Below are 26,726 nucleotides of genomic sequence, written 5' to 3'. Positions count from 1 at the left end.
CCACATCCTGGGCTATTTCGAGAACATCCAAGTATTTTAGGACTAAAAGGTGGAAGGATCTTAAAAGCCATCTAGTCTGTTCCACCCCTTTTCTTATAAATGGGGCAACTAAGGTCCAGAGGTCCATTTTCCTCTCCCTCTAATCTATGCTTCAGAGACTAACAAGCTCATCTTCCTGATGTAGTCTTATCCTTCTTTTAGTCAAGCAAACAACAAACTCTTCAGTAGCTTCCTACTAACTATGAAGTAAAATTCAAACTTCTTTGTCATTCAAGGCCCTCTTCCCACTGGTAGCATTCCACTTTCCTGCTCCCCTATATGCAAGTCAAAGTAGATTATTCTTTGTTTCCTGAATATGCCTTTTATCTTTTCCTTGAGTTTCTACCCAGCCACTTCCAAATCCACTTCTAACAGCACTTATGCAGCCTGGAAAACACCACTGTTTCAGACTTTATACAATACTATGTCTTGTACTTTATGTGTATTATATTAATCTATGTTTGTTCTTTTTGACCATATTAAACTGTAAACTTAATGAAGGTAGAATAATCATTTTGTCTAATTCTCAGTCTCCTCGTCTAGCTAACATTTTTCTTCACACAGTAGATCTTCGAAAAAACATTTATTGAATTGAATTAAAGATATCATAGACTTGGCTTGACATTGCTTTTTGCATTGACTTACATTTTCTTTTAAGAGAATTATTGAAAATATAATTCCTATATCAATAACAAAATTTCATATTGTGTAGTGCTTTCCAAAGTATTATCTCTGTAGCAACATAACAAGGTAGGTAGTATATTATCAAACTCATTTTACAAGAGAGAAAACTATAGATCAGAAAAATAAAACAAGATATTTAGAATCACATACTTGGGAGGAAGTGAAGCTATGTCACAGATGGCAGAATCATAGAATTTGAAAATTGGAAGAGACTTCATTAGCTATTTAGCCTAAGTCATATATGCAAATAGCTAAAACATCTAAAACTAGTGCATAATTCTGGTTCCTAATTCCCTGTTTGCTGTTGTTTACATTACTCCAGTTGTATCCCTGGCTACATTCTCTTAGAACCCAACTCATATCCAAGACTATTTTGGAACAAGTAGTAACTGTCCTTCCTCTCTCTGGGTGGAGGCTGATTTTCTGTCATATTTACTTAAGAGCATATATTGTATACTTGTTTGATTTTATACCAATGAACCATTTTCATTGGTACTATCAAATTTTCATTAAAACAAAACAGTTTCTAAATCTTTGAAACAAAGGAACTTTAGGTATTTTGAAAAAGTGGGAAGTTTGGAAGGATTGATGTCCGTGACTAGAATATCCTGAAGATATATAAAATTGAGAGGGGGGAAGAATAAGATGTTTATATAACACAAAGCATATGCATTAACCCAATAGGTAACCTGACTTCTGCACATCTCTACTAAAGTTATATGTTGCATCTTAAGTTTGGATTTCCTCTCCTACCAATCATATAGCTTAGGGTTTTCATTTGCACAGCTTCAAATCTTTACTTTCAATTTTATGGTAGAATTAAAATAACATACACCAATAAATTCTATGTAAAATATGTTAAATTGCCTTGGAATGAAGCCATGATATTAAAGGTCCTAAAGTTTGTTAAGTATGTAAGCACTAAAGATACACATACTTATATAATTTTAACATTGACTTCATAGGACTATGTTTTTCATAGAAAATCTAATTCATGTTTTGATATTTTTTTGGTATCTTATACCTATGGAAAACCATATATGAGGCAATAGGCATATATAAGGCAATAGGTCTACAGATTAATTATTTTTATAGTTTTTCAAGTCATAGTTGATTTCAACCTATGAAATGAAAATCCATAATATTTCAAATGGATTTTTTTTTGCTGATGATTTGAACAAGAAATATTTTCTCTATAAAGCCCTCTTATCAACTCTGAGGATCCTAAAGAAGATGAGAAATTTAATGAGAAAAAATACTACCTTCATTTAACAGAGTTAAATTAATTCCAAGATAATTCATAATTATTTACAGTGTCAAGGCCAAAGGATGGGCAGACATTTTCATTAACATACTCTTCTTTCCTTCAAGGGTGCTTGTGGTTTTTATTTGCTCCAAATTGCTTTAGAATGTAGACTTGTACTAGTAGCATTTGTGTTTTTATGTAAATAGATAAAAATCTGTCTGTTTTAACAACTTTTTAACCATTTCTACCAAAAATGTGTATCATATACTTTAAAACAGTCAAATAATAGCCAAAATAGTGAAGCAAGAGCTTCATCTTTCCTTTGCAGATCAAATCCAGAGTCAAGAGTCTTAATGTGCAAATTTGAATGCAATATAGTAATTAGAAGTAAATATTTTACTCATCTATCAGTCATTCAGAAGACAATCTGAATAAGCCAATGACCATTATCTTTAGAGATTTGATAATTTATTTCAATGATTTTTGATGATTAATTTGATGATTATTTCTAGAAAAAAATCAATACTTTGCTTTTATAAAGTTTAAAAAGATGTTTGGTATAATATCATTGAGTTCATCATTGTACTTTACTTTTTTATTTTTCCTTGAATTGACAAAACAGCCCTAGTTAAAATTAGTATGATATGCTTAGCTTATGAATTGCTCAATCTCATTTCTCCATTGTTCCATCTCTAGCAGTTGAAGAGTCTGCTAATCTGCCTCCCTCTCCACCTCCATCACCAGCCTCTGAACAGACTGGAACAGTGGAGGAAGGTAAGCATACATGGGACATTTGGGAACATAGTCTTCAGACAAAGGGGAAACAAGCTCCAATTCAGGGGAGTAAAACTTTGTGACATATTGGTAGATATACTTGCTTTGGCTCTGCCTTAGCTTCATCCCCCTTGCCTTAGTTTTAAGATGATATTTTATCCTTCAAATAACCTGGAATTTGTTTAAAATGTATAATATGTAAATGTTCATTTGAGCTAAATAAAATTAGAAATCAAAATATGTGGAAAACAAAAAAAAAAAAAAAGAAAAGAAAAGAAAAGAAAACCTTCCTTTAAGGAGCTAGAATAAATAACAATAACTGTACTAATACAAGATTCTTTTGGCAGCAAGGACAACTGGGATGTTTAATGGGTCCTAAATAGCATGAGGAATGGCTTTAACACATTCATAAGTTGATTATGCAATGTCAGGGATCCGATTTAACCCTATTAGAGAAACATATGCGACATTGTAAAAATGTTCACTAGAACTGAAAATGCCAATTTCAGAGCCAAGAAACTGGATTCCATCCCTAACAGGACACCTTTCAGACCATAGTTCTTGGAATCTGAAGAATCCAGTTCACCAGAAACTCAATGAAGCATTAATATAATACCATGTAAGCTTTCTTCTCCTTAGTGATAAACTAGGATACTGCCTTGGTATAAAATTCCTTCAGACTCTCAAATGAAAAGCATTAAGGGTAGGATATTACCATTCACCTCTTATTGCTTGAAATATCCACTTAAACTGCTTCCATTCATGCAGTGTTAAAATAAAAGAGCAGAATTGTTACAGACACTGAATTCATCCTAATGTTTTGATTCATTTTTTTATTTTTATTTTTTGCCTTTCCACTTCTTTCTTCTTCTGATCATATTAGTTGTTTCTTGCAGATAAACACTGATATTACTATGTATGTCTAAATATACACATGTGTATGTAAAGTCAAGTACATCTGATTATGCTTTTAAAAATATGTAGTATCATGGATACAGCAAAATTCTGAAGTTTTCTAGAACAATTTTAAATAAAATCAATTTTCAATACATTTTATAAGACCAGATATTTAGAACTGGAAGGGACCAAATCTCATTTTACACAAGGAGAATGGAGTTAAAAAAGTTAACTGACTTGTCTAAGGTTGCACAAATAAGAGAGAGACCCAAAATTTAATTATAGGTAAGATCCTCTGACTCAAATACAGCACTATTTCCACTACACCACACTATTAAATATTTTAGACTGTTTCTCTCTCTCTCTGTCTCTCTCTCTCTCTCTCTCTCTCTCTCTCTCACACACACACACACACACACACACACATAAATATATTTCATTCTCCCTGTCTCTGTCTCTTCATGTGTATGTGTGTATCTATATATTTATTAGCAAAATATCTACACAAAAATATTTCTCTGTCTTCAGAGACATACACAAATTGTCTGGATTGGATTTTAATATAAATAAATCTAGATATTTAGTCATTTGAGCATATATCTACCAGCTAATTTCAGATGAAATTATTTTAAGGAAAGCAGTCATTTATTTGATTCCATCTTTTTTTCAGCTCTTAGTGAGTTTGAGTGGTTTCTTTTCCTCTAAAAGAAATTCTGCAGTGTGCTGTAGTGGACAAAGAACTGGTTTTGGAGTCAGGAATACATAGGTCCATATCCTGCCTCTGACATATACTGGCTGTGTGACTCTGGACAAATCATTTAACCTCTCAAAGCCCCCAAAGAAGTCTTTAAAAGTACAAATTAGAGCCACAACAGTTGCTAATCTGGATTGGTAAAGGGTCTTTCTTTACTGAGAGTTCTCTAGTGAAATCTTGAACCAAATACAAAATAACCTGCAAACTTTTGAACTCTATGTCAACAGAAATTTTTTAATGTCCTTTATTTACAGTAACTATAATATTCTAAGTACTAAGAGATATAAGACAATAATGAAACAGGTTTTGCCCCAGGATGTTTATATTCTTAGTGTCTACTCTAAAAACAATAAAAAGTATTTTTATAATAAAGTGCGTTCATCTCTAAATAGCTAGTTAATCCTCTTGACAGACAGATCACTGAGCAGCTGATTGCCCTCCTGGGAACATAAAATACCATAGCTCCAGCAAGTTCTGACTTCCACATTCTATCAGAAATGCATTCAGTAGCCAAGGAGGCTTCTGATAATTTGAAATTGTGAAGGATAGTCGCCCTTTGAAATTCTACATAATGACTTTGCATCTACTTTATGGAGAAAATCCAACTCTGGAAATTAAAACAAATTTAAAATATGAACAAAATATGGCTTATTTGACTACTCTTTCATTGAAACATTTGATGACATAATTGCTACTTTTCTGGAATAATATCTATCCCCTGACCTCCAGGAGTTGAGTTCAATAGGTGTTATGGTAATTTATTGTAGGGATGGAAAAAGAAATAAGATCATCTCACTGTTCATAGAATTTAACTTGAAGATATAACTAGAAAGAACACTGGACTTGGAAAGGGGGGGGAAAGCCTGTCCTTGCACTTCTGATTACTATTTACTAACTAGGTGTCTTGTTTGGCAAATTATTGAATCTTTTTAAGCGTTTTCATAGACGTTCATCAAGGTCTATTCTAAATCTAAATTCTCTAAAATATCAAAATTATTTTGTTATTTATGTTTTTAGAACCTATTTTTACTATTTTGGCATTAGGTTCTGATTTTCATTGTTTAAAAGCACATATGGGTTATGAAAACAACCAATGCCTTGATTTTAAAATGAGAGATGGCTACTGAATCCTGTGTTCTCGTGGAGGGTATATATTGTTTCTATCATGAAGATGGTTTTCCTTCTCAAATCATTCTGTGGTAACAGAGATCATATTCAAACTGAAAAATTCTCAAATTTTTCAAGATGGAAAGGACTGTGTAGTTGAAGTTGTCCCAGAGGCAGCTGCCTTCAATTCTGTGCTTTGTAGCACTGCCCTAGGCTTTCATGGGAAGTAAATCTATGTAGATTCACTAGAAATACTAGAAAATTAATTCTTGGAAGAATCATTTTAATTCATTTTAACCAAGACAAGGGCTAGTCAGCAAATTGATTATTAAGTGTCCACTATGTGCCAGCATTCTAAGGATAAAAAAATAAAACAAATAAATAAAATAACTCCTATTATCAAAGAACTCATATCCTAACAAAAAAAGACAACAAGAACATATCCATGTATCTACAGAAGAAATTTAAAGAAAATAAGTAAAAATAGTCGTTGACTGTAAGGTAACTTGGAAGGCAGAGCCCAAACCATCTGGTTTGGTAAAGGACATTGACTGCTTTATAAAATAGCAGTAACATGTGCTGAAAATAATATTTTCAAAGTATAATTCCAGAGCATAACCAAAATTTTGTGTTGAGAATTTCAGAGAACTGTTTCCATTAGTTAAAACACTTGGTATCAATTTTGAAAGTTCTATTTATGTAAAAATTGACTACTCAAGTACAAAATTTAGTGTGCTGTATTTCATTATAACCCAGCTCATTATTCCAAGGATTAGGATATTGCATAGTCAGATTCTGACAAAACATATGGTTGACCTTTAGAATTATTCCCATCCCCCAAGACAACTAATGTATGTAACTAATGTTATATAAGGGTTCCACTGACTTAACAAATGAAAAGAAAGGAAGGTAGTTAAGCATTTGCTGGGAACCACTGAGCCCCTTTCTAATACAAGACTCTGATCTTGATTTCATGCCATATAAAATCTATTGGAACTGATGAAATACCTCCAAAGTTCCATCATTTTTTCTGCTTCATAGCAAACAGTATGCCTGTAGGGCATATCTTTAGATTGAAGGTTATTGATGAAATATTATTAATCTTATCCTCCTAATCCCACACTGAAATTGGTTATACTTGAGGCTCTTGGGATTTCAAAGGAGACTGGAAATATAAATAATCAATAATACCAGGCAGGAGTCCATTGGATTCTTCCAGGCATTTTTTTTTTGAAGTTGCCAGACCTCAGGGCAACCTATGAATCCAGAAGGTGCAACTTTTTAGAGAGAATTCCTTTTTTTATTTGCTTGTTTTTAAACTTTCCATTTTGGATAAGAAGGAAAGGTTTTAGAAAATATGATAGTGTTTCTTTGAAAAGTTTCAGGTCTAATACATTGGATTGTTTCCAAGTTGTCACCTTCATAAAAGTATAAAAGGAACATTCCCAAATCTCTGGAAGAGCAACAAGTCAGATGAGTCATTACCTTGAAGCCACCATTTCTGAGGTTTCATTTTTCAGAAAAACAATGTTGAAAGTAAATCAAAGAATACTAATTTTTGAACTCATCACCTTTGTAAAGTTGCTTAACATAATAGAAAATGTTATAAAATGGTGAAATAATTAATAACTCCATTAGTCACTACAAAATATTGATGGCGGAGTAGTGGATCAAGACCAGTGTCCACAATTCAATCAAGTGTTAGAAACTTTCTCTAGGTCAACTTCTCTCATTAGCTGAGAAGTCATTTAAAAAAGTGAAGACTAAATTAAACTAAATTAAAATTTTAATATATATAATACATACTTTAATATGGAATCATAATATAATCAATATTATAAATTGCAATTTCATATAAACATATAATTAAATGTTTAATTTTAGGTTTTTGCCATCAGTATATTAGAGTAAAATAAAAAATAAATAAAGCCTTAAGCCTTTACACTTTAGGCATTGTACAAATGTCAGTTACTATTATTAGGATTATTGCTATTATTAGGAGGTTAAAGAAAGTTTTAAGCATCTATCCTGAAACAACATCCTTGAAATCATCTATTAAAAAGTGCTCTAAGTGTTAACAAATGCTTTAGAAAAAATTTTCTTAACATAATTGCAATTATCTGCTTATCTCTCATTTTCATTATTTGGTTATGAAAAATAAATTATCACTCTGAAATCAAATATGTTATAATACAGAAAAAGGTGATACTTAGTGCTGAATTTCTAATAGAAATTGAATTTATAGATATACTGTAACTTTTTTTCTAAGTTTATGCCAATAGCTATGAAACTTATATTTTTGACCACAATATGAATGTAAATATTGCCTGGCTCAGCCAGTAACTTGCACAAAGGAATGTATGAGTCAGTTGCAATATAGTTTTTTTTGTTTTTTTTTGGGGGGGAGGGAATTGAATTTTTTGTCACAGGACCTAAGTTCAAACTGTGACTCCATTATTGACTTCCTGAGTGACACTGCCAAAGTCACTTAACTTCTCCAAATTTCAGTTACTTCATTTGTAAAAATGAAATATCTGGACCAGATCTTTTCAAAATTCTTTCAAGAACAAACAACACAAAGGAAAATCTGCAATGTCTGTAATTAGTACTATAAGATATTACTCATTTTCATATTCTCATGAAAATTTCAGCATTTAAGAAATTCAAATGCTTCTCAGTCATTAATTACATTTACATTCATAAATAATTTCAAGCTGATGGATATATTGCTACATATGGATCAGAAAGTCTATAGGTGATAATGGTATTTGTGGCTAAAAGTATGCTTAGGATATGAATTACATCAAACTAGTGACTGTCTTTTCTTTGTGAATGAATGAATCTAAATAAGATTTAGTAATTTAAAGCAATAAATATGGAAGAAAGATTTCACTGAAACACATAGACACAGAAACATACATACATACATACATACACATATTCAATATGATAGTTAGAATAATTGGTCAATTCCTTGCCTCGCTTGCAGTTGAGGTTACCTACATCTATTACTTTTAAATATCCATAAACCTTAATATTAAAAAAGAAGTTTTTATATGCTATCAATAAGGCGTTTAGACAAGATGATATCCTAAGGTAACTTCCAGTTCTAAAGATTTATTAATCTGTGTTCTTAAGGACACCAAAATTTGAATGTCTTACTAGACTATGAAAAGAAATATAGTTGAGTTTTCATCATCCTCATTATCTTAAAATAACAACAACATTTTTAGCAACATAACTATCTTTGCAAAATTTCACTTTGGATTCAAAGTCAATTTTGGAGCTAGATCAAAGAGTTCTTTAAAATAAAATGTAGAATGCAAGGGATAATGCTGTAAAAAATTACCCTGGCATGCGTTCTATCAATAAAAAGTTATTTAAAAATAAAAAAATTAAATAAAATGTAAATTATATTCAATGAATAATTCTCTCTTTTTCTAGTTACAGTAGCCCCACAAAGCCAACTTTCTAGGTGTCCCTCAATTCAATATGCTATAGTATGCAGAGGTTATAGATTGCTTCTTGATAGTCTTCAGCAGCTTGGGAAACTTTTCTGCCAATGAGATGACTAGAGTTCTTTTATTTCTTCAGAAATAGAGTGAGTTAAAGTAGCTAAGAACACATTTTTAAATTGCTCTATTCAAAAATAAGAAGGAAGATAGATAGATGGGTAGATGGGTAGATGGGTAGATGGATGGATAGATAGATAGCCTCTTTTACAGGAAGCAAATGCTTACCTTCTATATATATATATATAAAGATAGATAGATATGTTAAAAAGCTATGGTTGAAAAGCTCTTCAAATGTAAAGTTTATGGATTTTCGCAAGTAAAATTAGATCCATACTCGAGCATTATTAAAGAAATTGTAATGTGAGTGAGGGCTTCATTTTCCTTTTTTTATTATTTTTTTTCATCTATTCAATACAGTTTATCTGGTCAGTCAACAATTATTTATTAAGCACTTACCATACCTGACTAAGCTCTCAAGATGCTAAGAAAGACAAAAATGGGAGCTGAAGTGAGATTTCATCTTTTCTATCATTTTTTTTCCTGTTTTATCTAATGGATTCTAAAAGTATAACATCTGGCTGGTTTCTGCAATGAATGGTTTAGCAGAGGTGGAAGCAATTTTTTTTTGTTTTGTTGCAACTTTTGTAGCAGAAAAATGCAAAAATCCCAAAGGTAAACTACCATTTCTGGAGAATAATAAAAATTTAGTTTATACTGATAATATGTGGTTGAACACCAATGATTCTCTAATCATATGAGCCAATTATAAGATTAAAACTACAGGATTGGGGGATTGCTACTTCCACTCATCAAGATTTACTACAAACTAGAATTGGAAAGAAAAAACAAGATTAAAAAAAATTTAAAATTTGGGTTATCATTGAATCATTTTAATTGCACTCATGTGGTTTCACATTTAGCCAATTTGAAAGGAGAAAGCTGATTTTATCATACTCTTATTTGCTGAACTAATTTACACAAGGGTGAGATACCAGCCTGTTTGGACAGGAACCAAATGTACTTCCAAAGAATTTCAATAAGACACGAGAAATAGAGTACAGGGACAATGGAAACTATAAAACATAGGTAATGTCTGTATTTTAATGAACTAAAAATAATATGCTCAATAAAGCGTTAACAAAAAGCAACTAACTAATATTCTTGAATGATATTTTTCCTGAATCCTGCTCTTAGAAGAAAAAAAATTCCCAAAAAACAAGTTTATATCAGAGATAAAAAAAAAAAATACCAGTTCCCAGGAATCAGTGCAGACTCAATCCCATCTCTTTTGTTATCTACTTTTAATAATCACATATAATAAAGATGAAAGGCACTATTCCAACTTCAGTTATCCAAGAAAAATTTCATCACACCGTCTGAGTTTTCCTTATTGAGGCAGAATGAATTTTGAATGGTTAATTTTTAACAGACTTTCCTACAAAAAGAAATTTCTGGCAAACCTTCTGTTAATCAGAACAACAAAATTAACAGCATGCTTAATTCCCTGAGTATTCCAGCTATTTTCGATATTCTATAGAATATAGTATTCCAAATGAGAAGTTTTACCCTTACTTTTTCACCTATTTTAACAACTTTCTTTTTTGTAGCTGATGAGATTTGCACATTTGTAAATGTGAGAAGATTGAAAATTGGTTTCTCCCTAAAGAAATGGTGGATTGATTTTTCTAGTGCTATTTCCATTCTAATGTTTCTGTAGTTGTTTGGGCTTATTTGAAGACATGATATAGAAGACTTCTGAAATGTACTAAGGCTGCACACTGCCTGTGATTCATGTAGATCAATCAATGGCAATAAAATTATCAAAAGGAATAAGTTGAATTCATTGGATATTGAAGCATGAAACATTCATCTTTTCCATTCTTCATTGGCTCTGGCTGGTTTCCATCCATCTATCCCACCCTGTTGCTTCCATGATCTCTGTCCCTGTGCATGCATCCATCCTGTCCTGTCTTACCTTGTGTCTGTCTGTCTTGTCTAGTTCTCCCTGCAGTTTCTTCCGTGTGTCTGTTTGTAGATGAAGGGGCTGAGGATAAAGTGGGACCTCTGCCTGCCACCAGCGGGGAGAGGCGTAAGCTCCTAGCCCCCTCCATTTCAGTGTCTGTGCCTGATGATGACCCTTACAATTCAGATGAGGAGTACTATGAGCACCCCTTGTTCAGCTCAGAGTGGACTGACTGTAGTATGCTACCCAGTGCCACCACGCAGATGGCAGAGACCCTGTTGAGCCATGACAAAGGTGAACCAAGCATGGTCCCTTTTTGCTCCTCTTCCCCACCCTGAAACCTTGACCATATTCATCATGTTACATGTGCCTTCATGTTGGGGAGGGAACAGAGACAACATGTTTTTTCCACATGGAAATGAAGTCCTTATGTAGGTTCAGGTCCATCACTTTCTTAGTGGTACAAGAATATGTTTAAAAGGAACATTTTATTCCAAAGCAATAGCAAAGAATAAGGTAAGAGATTGATTTCCAGGATTAAATCCTTCCCATTATCTATTAATAGATTAAAAAAAAGTTGTATATAAATTATAGTATATAAATTTATCTTCTTGTATAGGCGAACAAAGGTATATGTGTTTCTTATATTCTTCTGCCCAGCCATACAGCATCATTGGAAGTTAATCCAAAATTAATGGGTTCTACTTTAACTTTGTACTAAATTCATGATACAGAACTGTATAATTTGGGGAAAGATTACTTCAGTAGTCTGTTGAGGCAGAAATGATTGTGTGACTTTAATTCTTTCCTATGTACCATCTATCTATGTTTAGAAACTGGGAAGGAAATCACTTAGTGGTTCTATTGAGGGAGCTCTGTGGTATAGTGGCTAGAGCACTGGATTCAAGAAAAGTCATGAATTCAAATTCTGTCAATTGTGTGACCCTAGGCAAGTTCCTTCAGCTGTAAAATGGGGCAAAAATATACCTACCTCAAAAGATCATTGTGAGGATTAAAGATTTTGCAAACAAAGTCAATGTCAATTGTTTTATAAAATTTAATTGCTACATATTTGTTAGCTGTGATTATTATTATTATTTACTTTTCATTGGCTTTGTTGAGATGAAATGAGATGAAACATATAGTTATTTATATAATAATAATTTAATCAACACCATGAAGTAAAACCAACTTATTCTTCTTAAGAATATCATTCTGGCATTGCAAAAGACAAGGATGTTTGACTATAATGCTAAGAATTTCAGTTATAGACATCTACTATTGTGAATAACAGCTGAGTGTCATATAATCTAGTTTCCTGTATCCTACAGTTTGATATTCATGTCCTACAATGAATATGTCAAATTTTCTTGAAATTAAAATACACCAGTATATTGCCAATCCTAATTCAATAAAGTAAAAGAATGTGTATTTATAGGGGGAAAAATCTATTTTTCAATTGTATCAGAAGATAAAATAGTAAAAGCAAGAAAGGTACAGGTGACAAATAAAGGATGAGTGGATTAGAGTGTACAACAAACATGATTTATGAAAAATAAGAAACAAAAGGATTTTGAAAATTTACTTTTATGTCACATTGAATATAATACTAGTATTGAATCGCTCGTGTTATCACAGGACAGTAACACTAAAATTCTTTAACTTGATCACAGAAATCAATTATGTTATGCTATCATGAAAGGGTAATTTAAATGAACATGGTAAGGTAAGCTCAAAAACAAAAAAGGCAAAAATACAACTTACAGAAAAAAACTCTCAAAGCAAAAATATCAATTTGTTTAACTATTAACAGTAAATATGTACATCTAGCTAATAATTTTAGCTAGTAATAATTTTTATATTAGAAATAAAATGTGTGTTTGGAGGAAGAACCACATTTTATTCTAGCAATTTCTTCCTTCCACTCAGTTCTTAAAACTAAAAGGCATATAATATTTCCAATTATAACTTCCATTGATATATAACAATATAGAAAATGTTCCACCACAATTACTTTTTCAATAATATGAATATTTTCCAATAATTTCTCTTATTTTATGTTTCAAATATCAATGGAATAAAAAATAATAGATAATACATCTTTTTGGATTTAGGAATTTGTTATTATTTAAAATTTAAATGCCTGTAGTGTGATGTGGTGATTCTTAAAAGGTCCTTCTAGGATGTGAGATGCCATTTTATTTTGCTTCTTAGACCTTTTGATATAAAATCCTAAAAACCTTATTTTTAAAAATAAGCTGTACACACTTTCCCAGTTCTTTTTAATTGTAGGGGAAGTATATGGATGACATTGTTTACATCGTGAGTTCCATTAATATGATAGAAATGTAGACAAAAAACAGGTTCTAGAAAATAACATGATTTTATGCTTTTTTCCCTAATCATGTTTTTCAAACTGTTTGGGACTGTAATTGAATGTTTTCTCATTTTCTTCTACATAGCATAGAGAATGAACGGGACAACTGTATATATTTCAGCCTAGAAATGATTGTACCTGTAATATCATTAATATAAGAAATTAAGAAATTCTCAGATGAGGAAACTCCAAATAGGTAGACACCTTCTTTACCATGTATTTCATAAAGAATTATCTAGAGCACTGATAAATTTCTTGCATAGGGTCACACAGCCAACACATCAGGTCTTGAATCCAGATGTTCCAGGCTTCAAAGCTACTTCCCCATTTACTATCTTATACTGCTTTGTATACCATAGAAATATTGAATAAATTCTAGTAAGTCTTGGTGGATTTTGCATTAGGGCAACCAAGGTACTTGATCTCTGTCTTTTTTTTTTTTTTTTGGCCTCTGAGAAAAACATGTCCTTTAAAAGTTTATTTTATTAGGGCTCTCTCTCCGAAGTTGTGCATTCTTATTCTTAAATTCTTAGGTAGAGACTTCCTACATTGGAAAAAACAGTACATAACTAACAATTTCAGTGCTTTTCTGTATACAACCATACCACTACATTTCACAATCATCTGTTAACAAGTGGCGCCATCTCTTACTTCCAGCAAATATTCGACATATTTTCAATCTATAGCCATTTCTGCTAAGGGAAAATAGAGCAATAAAACTCTTTCAGCTCTCAATTTTCAAATTAAATGGCATTTCAAGAGATTAAAATGCATTATCATAAAATGATTGTGCACTATAATATAGCAACCAGTAGACAATGTATCTTTCAAAATAAGATTAATTTGTTCATCCTAACTGTAGAAGAAAATCCACTTGAGGTTGCCATTATATAATGGAGATAGAGCTGAAAGTGTTGTTTGTATAAAAGCTCTGTTGAATGTTGTACTGTGTATTATCTGTAGTCCTGATGTCAACATCTTTTTCATCCCTAAGAAGAAGAAACAATAGAGGGTCCAATGGCTGAGGAGGTGAAACCTGCTACTCTTCCTGAAAAAGAATGGGGCAAAGAGTGTGGTCCCGCTAAGTCCTCAGACCAACCAATGGACCTCAGTGAGGTCCAAGTGGATTCTAGTTCGAAAGTCAAAATAATTCCAGAAGAAAGTGTTTCCCCTGGGGGACCACTTGAGAAAAGTATAAAAGTGGTCCAGGAAGTGTCTCTGGATATAAAAACACCTTTCTCTGCTGAGGAAGGTGTGTCTCCTTTAGGATTTGCATGTGTTTGCTTATGAGTAGGCTATTTTATAGCTTTACCAACTTGGCATTTCCCAAAGCTGTTCCATCTTTTATTCTTCTCATTCTTATAGTGCTGCAGTTGCTATGCTTCAAGAGTACATAGCTTGTATTTGCATCGGTGCTCCTTGACCGCATGGTTTCCTGCTGTCGCACCAGATTCTTGATTTTACTTTGCTATGATACAATATGCTTTGCAGCTAAGCTGATAATGTCACCTGAGTGCTTTTCCCTTGCCCATCTCAGATGTTTGCCAGTCACATTGCTAATATGTGTACATTTTTATTTTATTTTATTTTTTTTAATTTTTGGTGCAGAGATTCATCTGCTTTTCTTTCAAAAACTAGATTTGTTGACTTGGACAGTGATATCAAAGGCTTAAACTATAGATGTGTTTTTGTTTGCAGTGCAGTGTGCTGTGTTTTTATGCTTTAGTGCATTCTGGTTTAGTTTTTCTTGAGCTACTGCTGATGCTTCTTGTGTCATTTCCCTTCCATATTCCCAGCCCATTCCTTTGGTCATTTCCAAATTTCTTGAGTTTTCATTCATCTGACCTTTATTAGAATTTCATAAAGTATTTCTTTTCTATTGTTACAACAGGATACACAAGTACTTAAGGTAATGATGTTCCAAAACACTTTCTTTTTGAGAGATGATTTGATTTTATTCTTCTTTCCTAAACTTTACAAAGTGAAGGATATCCCAAAAGTGCTAGTGCAATTTTAAGCTTTAATAGTTATTGATTAAGTTCTTGTTATCTAATAGTTATTAAAGTTTAAAACTGTAATAAAACTCTTGGACTATATTGTACTTCCACTTGGTCCAATTAGCACAGACCTTATGCCACCAGTGGAGTCAGATATGATGGTATGTATCTATAATCAGATAGGCTGAGGGTGATGGATCCCTTTAGTTCAGAAATCCTGAGCTCAAATAAAGGTAAATCCAATTTATTATCTACACTAGTTCTTGACTAATTTGGTGAGCTCTTGAAAGCTAAACTCCTCCAGCTGCCTAAAAGAGGGGTGAACTGGTCCAGATCAGAAACACAGAGCAGGTTAAACCTTTCATAATGATCCATATTTGGATCAGGCCTGTGAGTGACTGTTACATTTCCCAGCTTAAGTCAGATAAAGAGATTCCATCTCAGAAAGAAAAATCAAAACAAAAAAAATGCTAAAGTGCTATTACAAGTTATCATAGCCATCAAAAAACTATTAGGATAAACAGTGTCTTTGAAGCTGTTAACAAGTAATGTTTTCTCAGTTGTTTTAGAACTGACATTATTTTAATTTTCATTGATTAATCACACAGCTCTTCAATCTTTATTACTTTTAAATTTTCATTCAGAGACTGTGATATAAAGTATTTTAAAATATTCCACTTATGTTGGGTAAAGATTTCTAATTTGTCAAATTAAATTATCCCCATATTTCTTGTCTCTTTTTTATGGCTTAACTTCAAAATGGCTGGTTAATAATAACACTAGTTATTTCCTTTAAATGTGAGATATACCCTTATTTGGAAAATTCATATCAGTTGCTTAGTTTTTTAAATGGGCTCAATGTCTATTAGAAACCTCTTATTTTTGAAATTAGTCATAATCAATCTTCTGACTATAATCTATAATTTTACTTGGGTTAATTGAGAAAACTAATGTGAAAGGTTAGTGGAAATCAATACCTCTCTTAGTTCAGCCCTTAAAATTGCATCATACCCTCTGCTAGGGAAAATTTTTTTGTTTGTTTTTTGTTTTAATTTGAAATGTGCATCTGGAGCAAATGCACATTTTACTCGTCTAAACATATTTCTCATACAGACCTGAGGGATTAAAAGTCCCACAACAACACTTAATTATAAATAGAGCCCATACCATCAATTTTGAATATGCATCTTTGTCTTAATCCATTTTCATACTGATTGTTAAATAAATAATATGCCTGCATGTTTCCATGTGTTTTTTTTTTCATTTTATCCTCCCATCCATCAATCATGTCAAAGAATGATTATAAGCTGTTTGCTTAAATGCACTGTATATGATTTGTTTAAAAAGCAACCCAATTACTTCAGATTTACTTACAGCCTCGAAGATGGAGTTCCAGGAACAGGGCACTGGCCCTCTCACAGGTGAACCATTAGACAAGAAGGAAAAGGAATCTGAGAAAGGAAGTAAGCCTGCTGAACTGCCTAAACATGATGCCTTAGTTGCCCAGCCAGCACCACCTATAGATAAAAAGGACATACATCACAGAGAAGATGGAAAGGTACCTCTTACCCCATTCGCACAGACTTTTGGGGAAGAGCTAGAGTACATGCAGCAGAAAAGTGAACCAATTGCTGCAGCACTTGATGTGGATTTTCCTACAGAGACTGTATTTCAGAAAGAGCAAAAAGACTTGTCCATTGAAGTACCCAAGGATGAATGGAGTACATATAGCCAATTATCTCCTGGACCTCTCACACCCATGAAAGAAAACTATGAAGTTCAAGAAATCCCAAAATGGGATGGGAAAAAACTAGACTCTCCAAGACCAACACCCTTTGGAAGTATGAGCTTTTCTTTACCTTCTGAACCTAAGGCTGATTTGTCAGATGTCACAAAAGATACACTTGAGTCCAAAGCACTACCCTCAACAACAGAGGCACTGAAGTCAGATGATAAAAAACCCGAAGAGGTTAGCAGCTCACAGATTGCCAAAGAGATTCCAAAAGATGAACAAATTCATATGGAAAAAACCTTAAAAGCAGAGGAAACAACTGCTTCAATGGAAATTGCAGCATCTGTAAAAGCCGAAAAGCCAACTGTGGCAGAAAGTCCTACTAAGAAAATTTCCAGTGTTGGAGAAGAAAAAGATGTAATAAAGCAAGAAAGTGAGCAGAAAAAAGAGTCTTGTACATTCAATGGACAGAAGTCTACTTTATTTGACAGTGAACTTTATCCAAAACAAGAAGAGAAAAATGTCATTCCTGAAAAGAAAACCCTGTCAAAAGAAAGTGAATCCCAGAAGATATTAGATGAAGAGATGGGCATCATCAGTGTGTCAACAGAGAAAACATTCCAAAAGGAAGAAAAGAAAGACCAAAAAACTCCCACTGATGATTTAAGACGTGATTCATTCCCTGAAAGCATAGAGCAAGTCCTCTCAGGTGCAGCCACAACGTCAAAAATGTTGGATAAAACCCCTGATGAACTAGGTCTCCTCAGTGAAAAGAGTGCATCCAAAGAACTGTTTCGAGAGGAAGTTGTTGACAAAGACATGGAGGTCCACAGAACGGGGGCTGCATCCTCTCTTGATTATAACAGGCAGCTGGACGAAGACAAATCTGGAATGTCAAAGTACTTTGAAACATCCACATTGAAAGAAGAAACCACAAAGAATATCCAGTCTGGTAGTGATTACTATGAATTGAGTGATACAAAAGAAAGTGTCTATGAATCCTATGATACAGTTTCACCTATACATAAAAGTTCTGAAAAGGAATTTTACCCAGGAAAAGAGCAGCAACCTACTCCCATTTTAGAGGGGGGATACAGTACCCTTGCACAGAGCTATCCAGCTGATCTACCTGAAGAGCCTAGTTCTCCCCAAGAAAGAATGTTCACCATTGATCCAAAAGTTTATGGAGAAAAAAGGGACCTCCACAGTAAAAATAAGGATGATTTGACTCTAAGCCGGAGTTTAGGACTTGGTGGTAGATCTGCAATAGAACAAAGAAGCATGTCAATCAATTTACCCATGTCTTGCCTGGATTCCATAGCACTTGGGTTTAACTTTGGCCGGGGACATGATCTCTCTCCACTGGCTTCTGATATTCTCACTAATACTAGTGGGAGCATGGATGAAGGAGATGATTACCTTCCAGCCACAACTCCTGCCTTAGAGAAAGCTCCTTGTTTCCCAATAGAAAGCAAAGAAGAAGAACAATTGGAGGAAGAGAAAGTGACCAGAGCAGATAATATCCAGGTAGAATCATTGAGTGAATCACCTTTCCTGGCCAAAGATTATTATAAAAATGGGACCGTGATGGCCCCTGACTTGCCTGAAATGTTGGATCTAGCAGGCACAAGGTCCAGGTTAGCCTCTATGAGTACGGATGCTGAGGTGGCAAGAAGGAAATCAGTACCATCTGAGACACTACTTGAAGAGAGCAGCACTGGCTTGGCCACTCTAACTGATGAAAACCATGTTGCCACAAAAGCAGACAGCCAACTTGAGGATTTGGGTTACTGTGTTTTCAACAAATACACAGTTCCTCTACCATCACCTGTCCAGGACAGTGATAATCTATCAGGTGAAAGTGGCTCCTTTTATGATGGTTCTGATGACAAGATCCGAAGAGATTTGGCCACTGATCTTTCATTAATTGAAGTGAAATTGGCAGCAGCTGGAAGAGTCAAAGAAGAATTCAGTAGTGAAGGAGAGCTAGCCCAGTCCATCTCTGAGGATAGGTCAGGTCTTGGTAAAGAGTTTGATCATGAAAGGAAAAGTAATGATAAATTGGATACTGTGCTAGAAAAGAGTGAAGAACACATTGAATCCAAAGAAATGCTGCTTCTGGTAGATAAAGAATACCCCAAAAAAGCAGAGGGAGTGGATAAAGTGGAAGCATTTGGAACAGGAATGACCTTTGAACAAGTATTTGGGAAAGAGCCCATCAAACCAAAAGAGACTTCTATTTTCATAAGTGAAAAGGCAGAAAAGAGTCTTAGTTCAGTGCCAGAGATGACTGAGGTGGAACCATCTCCAAAAGCAGACCATGGATTGGATGCTGCTGCCAAGAAAGTTGAGCAGAGTCAACCTGAAGCTAAGATCAGTGACTTTGGGCAGGCTGCTTTAGGAATGGTAGGAGATACCGAGAAAGGAACAGAACCTCATATCCAGGCTGTTCAACCAGACAGGACCCAAATAGCCAAACCCCCTGAGGGAGACACATTTCCCAGTACTGAGCCCAGTCACCTGAAAGAGAGCAGCAAGGTTTCTGAGACAGAAGTCAAAGAAAAAGTGGCCAAGCCTGATCTGGTGCATCAGGAAGCAGTAGATAAGGAAGAATCCTATGAGTCAAGTGGAGAACATGATCACACTCCTGAGAGTCTGACTATGGAATCCTTGAAAGCTGATGAGAGCAAGAAAGAAGTGACCCCAGAAGTAACTGTACTGCAGGAAGACATCACAGTGAAATTGCCTGCGGAAGAGCCTCCAGCAGTAAGTGATTCAAAGACTTATGTAGTACAGACTGAGGGGCCTGATATCCAGATGGAGCAAGTTCAGCAGCCAAAAGAAGAAGTCAAGGAAACTCCAGACATCTCCATCACTCCCTCAGAAGTCATTGAACCATTGCTGCAAGGGATTGTATCTGAACCAGAGGAGACTCAGAGGGAAGAGGAAGAAATAGAAGCCCAAGGAGAATATGATAAACTTCTTTTCCGCTCAGAAACTCTCCAGATAACAGACTTGAGTGTTCCAGCTGTCAAAGAAGAATTGGTGGAGTTGGGTGCAGCCGAGATGCCCGAGTACAAGGGAGTAATTGAGTCAGTGGTGACCATTGAGGATGACTTCATCACCGTAGTGCAAACCACAACAGATGAAGGAGAAACTGGTTCCCACAGTGTGCGTTTTGCTGCCCTCGAGCAGCCAGAAAGTAGAGCCTCTCCCCCTGAAGAAGAAGAAGAGCAAGAAGAAGAAGAAATACAAATAGAAGAGTCTGCAGAAGCAGTTGGAGAACCTAAAGAAGGATCCCCTGAGGCCCCTGCTTCTCCAGAAAAGGAAGAAATTGGCTTTTCTGAATACAAGACAGAAACGTATGATGATTACAAAGATGAAACAACCATCGATGACTCCATCATGGATGCTGACAGCCTCTGGGTGGATACTCAAGGTGTGCATTATCCTTTTTTATTTCTTGCTACTTAACAAAACTTAATAACCTAAATGGACAAAAATTATAAATGTCCAGTGCCCAAAATAGTTATAAATACCCTAACATTTTAAAGTATCCCTATATTTCATTTTTTTTAATCCCAAGGACTTTTGATGTCCCTTACTAATTTCTGATGTTGCTCTTGTTTTGTTATTATAATTTCCTTTGATCCCACAGATGATGATAGAAGCATCATGACAGAGCAGTTAGAGACTGTTCCTAAAGAAGAAAAAGCAGAGAAGGAAGTTCGGAGACCATCTCTCGATAAACATAGGAAAGAAAAACCCTTTAAAACTGGGAGAGGCAGAATTTCCACTCCTGAAAGAAAAATAGCTAAAAAGGAACCTAGCACAGTCTCCAGAGATGAAGTGAGAAGGAAAAAAGGTTCATTTAACAATCATTATTATTATTATTTTTTTAATGTGTGCCAAGTACTTCAAGGTTACTGTTTCGTGGCCAGTACGGTGGTAACGTTAATAATTTATCAGATTTTATTCAGTTTTATTGAACTTGTTCATTTTTTCCTGATTGTGTGCTTTTGTGTTTTCTTATCCATAGCAGTTTATAAGAAGGCTGAACTTGGTAAAAAAACAGAAGTTCAGGCCCACTCTCCTTCCAGGAAAATCATTTTAAAACCTGCTATCAAATATACTAGACCAACTCATCTCTCCTGTGTTAAGCGGAAAACGACAGGTGACTGTGTTCAATTCTGCAATGTGGCTGGCAAACATAGACACCTATCTTTTTTTTTAATCCCATTGCCTTAGCAGCTTCTTCATCTTATTTTTTTCTTCTGAGACCTTACAGTGTCATAAACAATATTGCTATTAAGCGTGTTGTATCATTATTTTGTTTTGTTTTCTCCCAGACAGAAGTCATTATCATATATATGCTTGTCATCATGCTCAGACATATCAGTGCGTGAGTGTATGCTAGTATTGTGTTTGAATGATATGTTGTACAGATCTTGGTTTCCATTCTGTATGTTTTGGTGGGAAAATGGTGACAATTTTCACCGTGGTATACATCTCCATTTATTTTGATTTTTTTTCTCCTCATACCTAAAATCATATGTATTTCTCATTTTTTCTACATCAGCACTGCCAAATCTGTTACTGATGTTGATGAATTTCACTAAAATCACCAAAAGAATCTGAGGATTTGTTAAATGAAAATGAAAGAGAAAAGTATGGTAAATTTAAGTAGAACTATGTGATTTGCAAAATTCTGTTGCTTTGGAGGGAAAGAAAATAGAAGGAAAAGGGGGAATGTATTATAAATTCAGCAGATTTTATTTCTCAGCAATCCAAAATTATCAAGACTTTCCATTCAACAGCACTGGCATTTTCTGCACTGACACCTTGAACTCAGGATAAAGAAATGGGAGGGGCTACCAGTGAAATTTACCCACATAGTCAGCACTTATAGTTATAAGATAAAAATGGTTTTCCATGGCTTTCTGAGCCTGTGAAGCCTATCTATTTTTGTTATCTCTTTATTTGTTCTTATTAAGTGAAGTAGAATAACTTATATCATTAAGTCTTGGAAAGGTAGGGGATGAAATATCATGAAGAAATAAAAGATGGGAACCCATACAACACCCTGGATCTGAAAGTATAATTTATGTGTATCATAGATGAACTATAAATGTGTGAGGATGCTACACTATCTAATTTCGTATTGTGTTTTATCATTTTAACTTTTATTAGCTGGTAGGCACATAGACTACTACCAGATGTTGAAAACAATTAGAAAAGGTTTCCCTTTTCTCTCATTCCAAACCATATATGCCCCCCTAAACCTTTGGATGGTTTTTCTTTGAAAGTTTATAATAGCTCAAATAGTGACCTGAATCTTAGAATCCATTTGATTATGAGGGTTCTTTGACATCCTCGGAAGTTCAAAATATTTCGTGAGATTTTTTTTTCCTATAGGAATCAGTAGATCTGCTTCCTTACAAGCTCTGTGTATCTAGGGCATATTGGGGAAATAAGTGCTTATAGTTATAGGTGGACCCCTGATAATAAAGCTTAGAGTTTGGGGTTTTGATATTGTAAAGACTATGGTGAATTAGGAACTAAATGGGTCATTAGGAATTATGGATCATTAAATTACCTTTTTTAGATTTTCAGCACCTTCCAATTTGAGATTGTTCTTTTAGTTAGTTAGATGGGTGGCTAGATTGAGCCACTTGGACCTGGTTTGAGAATCTATAGCATACAAGCTTTTAACTTGCAGCTTTTTCACCTCACACATCCTTCTAACAAAGACAGCATGATTTTATCAGGATTAAACAGAGAAGTTTGTATAGTGAGGTTTTTTATTTGTTTGTTTGTTTGTTCCATCTAGAACTAGTCTAGAGAAGTAGTTAGTGCTACTAATACTCACATACCACTAAGTTTAAAAAATCTTAAAAGCCCTCATGAAGGAAAATGAGACGTTAGTTTTGACTCTTGTTTGGTATTTGTTTTGTGTGATCTATTAGGCACTAATATCCATCACTTGTCATTTTCTCTGTACTATCTCTGTAGGCTTTTTAAAAGAATGGGTAGTAATGTGAAGTAGTAGGCTAACTCAATCTTCCTAGATTGTCATGATGACAGAAAGAGCTAAATCTCTCACTATTAACAAAAATCCACTTGTAAAGATAATAGTGGTTTATGTTCCCAGTTTTAAGATGAATTTCTTATTGTAAGTAAAAAGACAAACACCATTAATTCCCTAGTAAAACATTATGTATGAGTTAAAAAGAAATATTAAGATTTATTAGGGAGAAAGATTATGCTTCATCTCTTTGTTAGGCAAAAGTTTTTGTTCTATCCCATACAGCTACAACACTCAACATTTCAAGGTCACAGTTATGTGGCATTGATGGGAAAACATGAAACTACAACTTAGGAAACATTTCTTTTATGAAACAGTAGAAAACTGAAATCATTGGTACATAGAATAAAATTGCCCATTTAATTTTTTTAAATTTTACTTTTAAAATCAAATGTATCAAATAATTATTTCAATCAAAATTATCATTCTTTTATTAATTCTTGGATGATCCATGATCCAATGTGTGTAATCCCTCAGTCCAACCTATTTTCCTTATCATAGTATTTTTAGCTATACCTTTCATTAAATACTTCCAATAGGAGCAACCTAAAGAGTTAAAGGCCTTTCTCTGACTCTTTCTATATTTTGTGGAAACCAGGGCAAAGGGTTCAGGTCATCTAGCCACTATTTTTGAATGTCACTTTATTACTGGACACTAATGTAGCCTAAAGCAATAGAAAGAATCTAGATATCCTTTTTCAAGGCAAAAATGTCAGTGATTTAAAATTTGTGGAACCACAACATAAAAGTAGGAAGGTACTTTTTTATCCCTCATATAATTTAATTCATAATTCGTTAGAATAATCTCCAAACAAAATAAATCCTTTCCTAGTTTAACAATTTTTGTCAGTAATTAACAATTTATCCTTTAAATAATTGTGAAACAATCCTCTTAGCAGATGAGTCAGAGAAATTAAAAAAAACTTTTAAAATTGAGCTTTCCTATTTTATGAGAGAGGGAAGGGAAATAAAAGAAGTAAGATCCTTGGGCTTGGGGGAAATGACCATAAGAAAGTTTGTTTCATCATCTAAACATCTTCTCCAATGTCTACATTTCCATGTACTAGTGCAAACATGTAAGATACTGCTATCATTATTACTAATATTCCAAAAGTCACAGGGAATAGAATGTGCAACTTACTATATGAGACTTGAAGAAAATTACCTCATATTAAATTGCACCACTGTTACCCTAGCATTAAATTTGTTTGTTTACTCATTGTTGTTATTGTTATTATTGTTATTGTTGTTTGATTCTGGAAGAGCTCCAGAACACCATATTTTTATCAAAACCACAAGGAATTGATTGAAGGGTTGTTTAATTCATGTGAAGTTCTGGGATCAGGTAAGTCATCAATAGAAAGAATCTGTGGTAAAATTGCATTAAGGGAGGATGAAGTTCAAAAATCAAAGAGTCATATAACACTACCAAAAAGAAACAGCAGTAACAGATGTGGTCATAACAATACAGGGAGTGCATGTTTAGAACGCATCCTGCCTTACATCCTGAACTTTTAAAATGTCTCTCTCCTTTTCTCCTCTTTCTAAGTTATTCCCTTCCTCTATCCTCTTTCCTTTTTCAAATCAAGAAAAAATTTTATGTATATATAAAAATATATAAATATTAGGAATCAAAGGCTGAGGAAGGCTTGGGGTAAGCCAAACATTGACAGGTTTGATGGAAATCTGAGGATATGACAAAATCTTACAGATCCAGAATAAGAACTGGGGATCTTTAATGAGTCCTTAATATAGATTATCATTTTCAAAAAAATGTAAGCTATATTTTTTTCTTTTTATCACCACAATAAAACAAAACCTTTGAGTAAATGAACATCTGAAACAGTGCATAAATCTTAGGTTGTGTAGGAATTGAGGGTTCCCACTTATTCATGGGGAAGCCTCAAGACAGAGGCTGAGAAATAGTTTGAGAAATTTAAATAAACTATATTAAAGAAGTCTGGACCTAGTACTGAAGGCCTGTGTACTAATCCTGTCTCTGCTAGTAATTAATGTGACCCTGATTATCCAATTTAACTCCTTCATTTTAAAAAAGAAAGTCAGGTCAAATAGGATAAGTGATTTGCCCAGAGGAGTAAGTGGTAAAGTCAGTATTTAGTTCCTTTCATTCCTGACACTCTATGGTTCCATATAAGACTTTGGTATTTCCTGCCCCCTCTTTTTTTATTGCACTAGAGTTAAAAGAGATCACTTGGATTATGTGGGGAAAGGGATACCAGAGATGTCTTTGGCAGTAACTTACTTTTAGTTATATAAATTGTACTTTTTACACTTACATTCAAAACTTATATAATTTTACATATAGTTATATAAAGTCTTTGGAGTGAAAAAGGGAAAAAAAGATGGAATTTTTACTTCCAAGAATATGAACATATTCAATATGAATATGAATACTAGAGAATATGAAAACTAGGAGGAATATGAGGAATATTAGAAAGAATTGAGAGATTAAGGAACCTAATAAGATGAAAAATTTGGGCTGTATAAAACTAGATCAAATAATATGAGACTGCTCACCAATCTAGAGGAGGAAGAGGAGGAGCAGAAGGAAGAATACCAGCCATGGTAATAGTAATAGTGGCAATAGCAGCATCCCATATTTATTCTGAGAATAAAATGAGATATTTGTTTTACAAAGAGCTATTGTTATCCCTATTTTACAAATGAGGAAACTGAGACAGAGAGAGGCTAAGTGTCTTTCCCAGGATTACACAGAGAGTAAGTAAATGACTGAGACTGGATTTGAACTCAGGTTTTCCTAACTCAAGGCCCAGGATTCCACTCATTGCACTGCCAGCTGCTTATTTGTGGCTCAGTGACACATTAATCCATGTTCCTATATTTACAAATTATGATTTATAAAACCTAATAAACAAAGTTTCATTGTGCCCTTCTCTATAAACATAATCCATTTCACTAGGGGTATTATTTCAATGTTTTTATGACTTTTAACATTATCCTTATCATTGTTGTTGGTCCAACAGCAGCGGGTGGAGAAACTAACCAGGCTTCTGGTGTATATAAGCAAGCAAAGGATAAATTCACAGTAAGTAAAATAATTATCTCCTTATTCCTAATCTGATTCTGTTTTTTTTTATTTCTTGAGGCATTAATTATTTAACTGCCATATTATAAGGAATTTATGCCTTTCTCTTGAAATGTAATCTTAAAATACTTAAACAAAATTTATATTCTGTGGCTTCCTTATGGTCATATTCTTGATATTTGATGATGAAGAAATTTGATGGTGGTTTATCATGCATCATTTGTGTCTAGCTTCAGAGCAATATAAAAGATAAGTGCTAAGTAATCTATTTGTAAACATCTTTAACTATGTATGTTAGTGTTAGAGAGATGTGGAAAGGATAGAGTTGACCTATAGAGAAAACCATTCTAAATTAAAGAGGCTCCAAGGTAGTATTTCAAGTACAAAATATCTAGTTTGCCTGTCTCCAGGAATTAATTTAACCAAATGATTTCTCTTCTTCAGTTCGACTATTCAGATATGATCTTAAGCTGAACAAACAGTATGAAA

At 33.8% G+C, this 26,726-nt stretch overlaps 1 protein-coding gene across 24 annotated transcripts in view; it reads left to right on the top strand.

The window, feature by feature from the left end:
- Positions 1-26,726, top strand: part of MAP2 (microtubule associated protein 2) — a 350,338-nt gene that overhangs the window by 288,421 nt on the left and 35,191 nt on the right. For 6 of the 24 annotated variants that reach the window (XM_051983645.1, XM_051983636.1, XM_051983637.1 and 3 more), the window contains 6 exons: positions 2,666-2,743; positions 14,351-14,608; positions 16,730-20,524; positions 20,744-20,950; positions 21,125-21,259; positions 26,176-26,237. In XM_051983645.1, coding sequence (XP_051839605.1) covers positions 2,666-2,743; positions 14,351-14,608; positions 16,730-20,524; positions 20,744-20,950; positions 21,125-21,259; positions 26,176-26,237 — 4,535 coding nt within the window. Of the gene's footprint in view, positions 1-2,665; positions 2,744-14,350; positions 14,609-16,717; positions 20,525-20,743; positions 20,951-21,124; positions 21,260-26,175; positions 26,238-26,726 lie in introns of all 24 variants that reach the window. The other 18 variants (XM_051983655.1, XM_051983646.1, XM_051983648.1 and 15 more) reach the window with 11 other exon arrangements.

Source organism: Antechinus flavipes, chromosome 3 (assembly GCF_016432865.1).
Source record: "Antechinus flavipes isolate AdamAnt ecotype Samford, QLD, Australia chromosome 3, AdamAnt_v2, whole genome shotgun sequence".
Classification (NCBI taxonomy): domain Eukaryota; kingdom Metazoa; phylum Chordata; class Mammalia; order Dasyuromorphia; family Dasyuridae; genus Antechinus; species Antechinus flavipes.
Note: the sequence above shows the minus strand (reverse complement) of the source record. Positions and strands in the feature narration are given on the sequence as shown.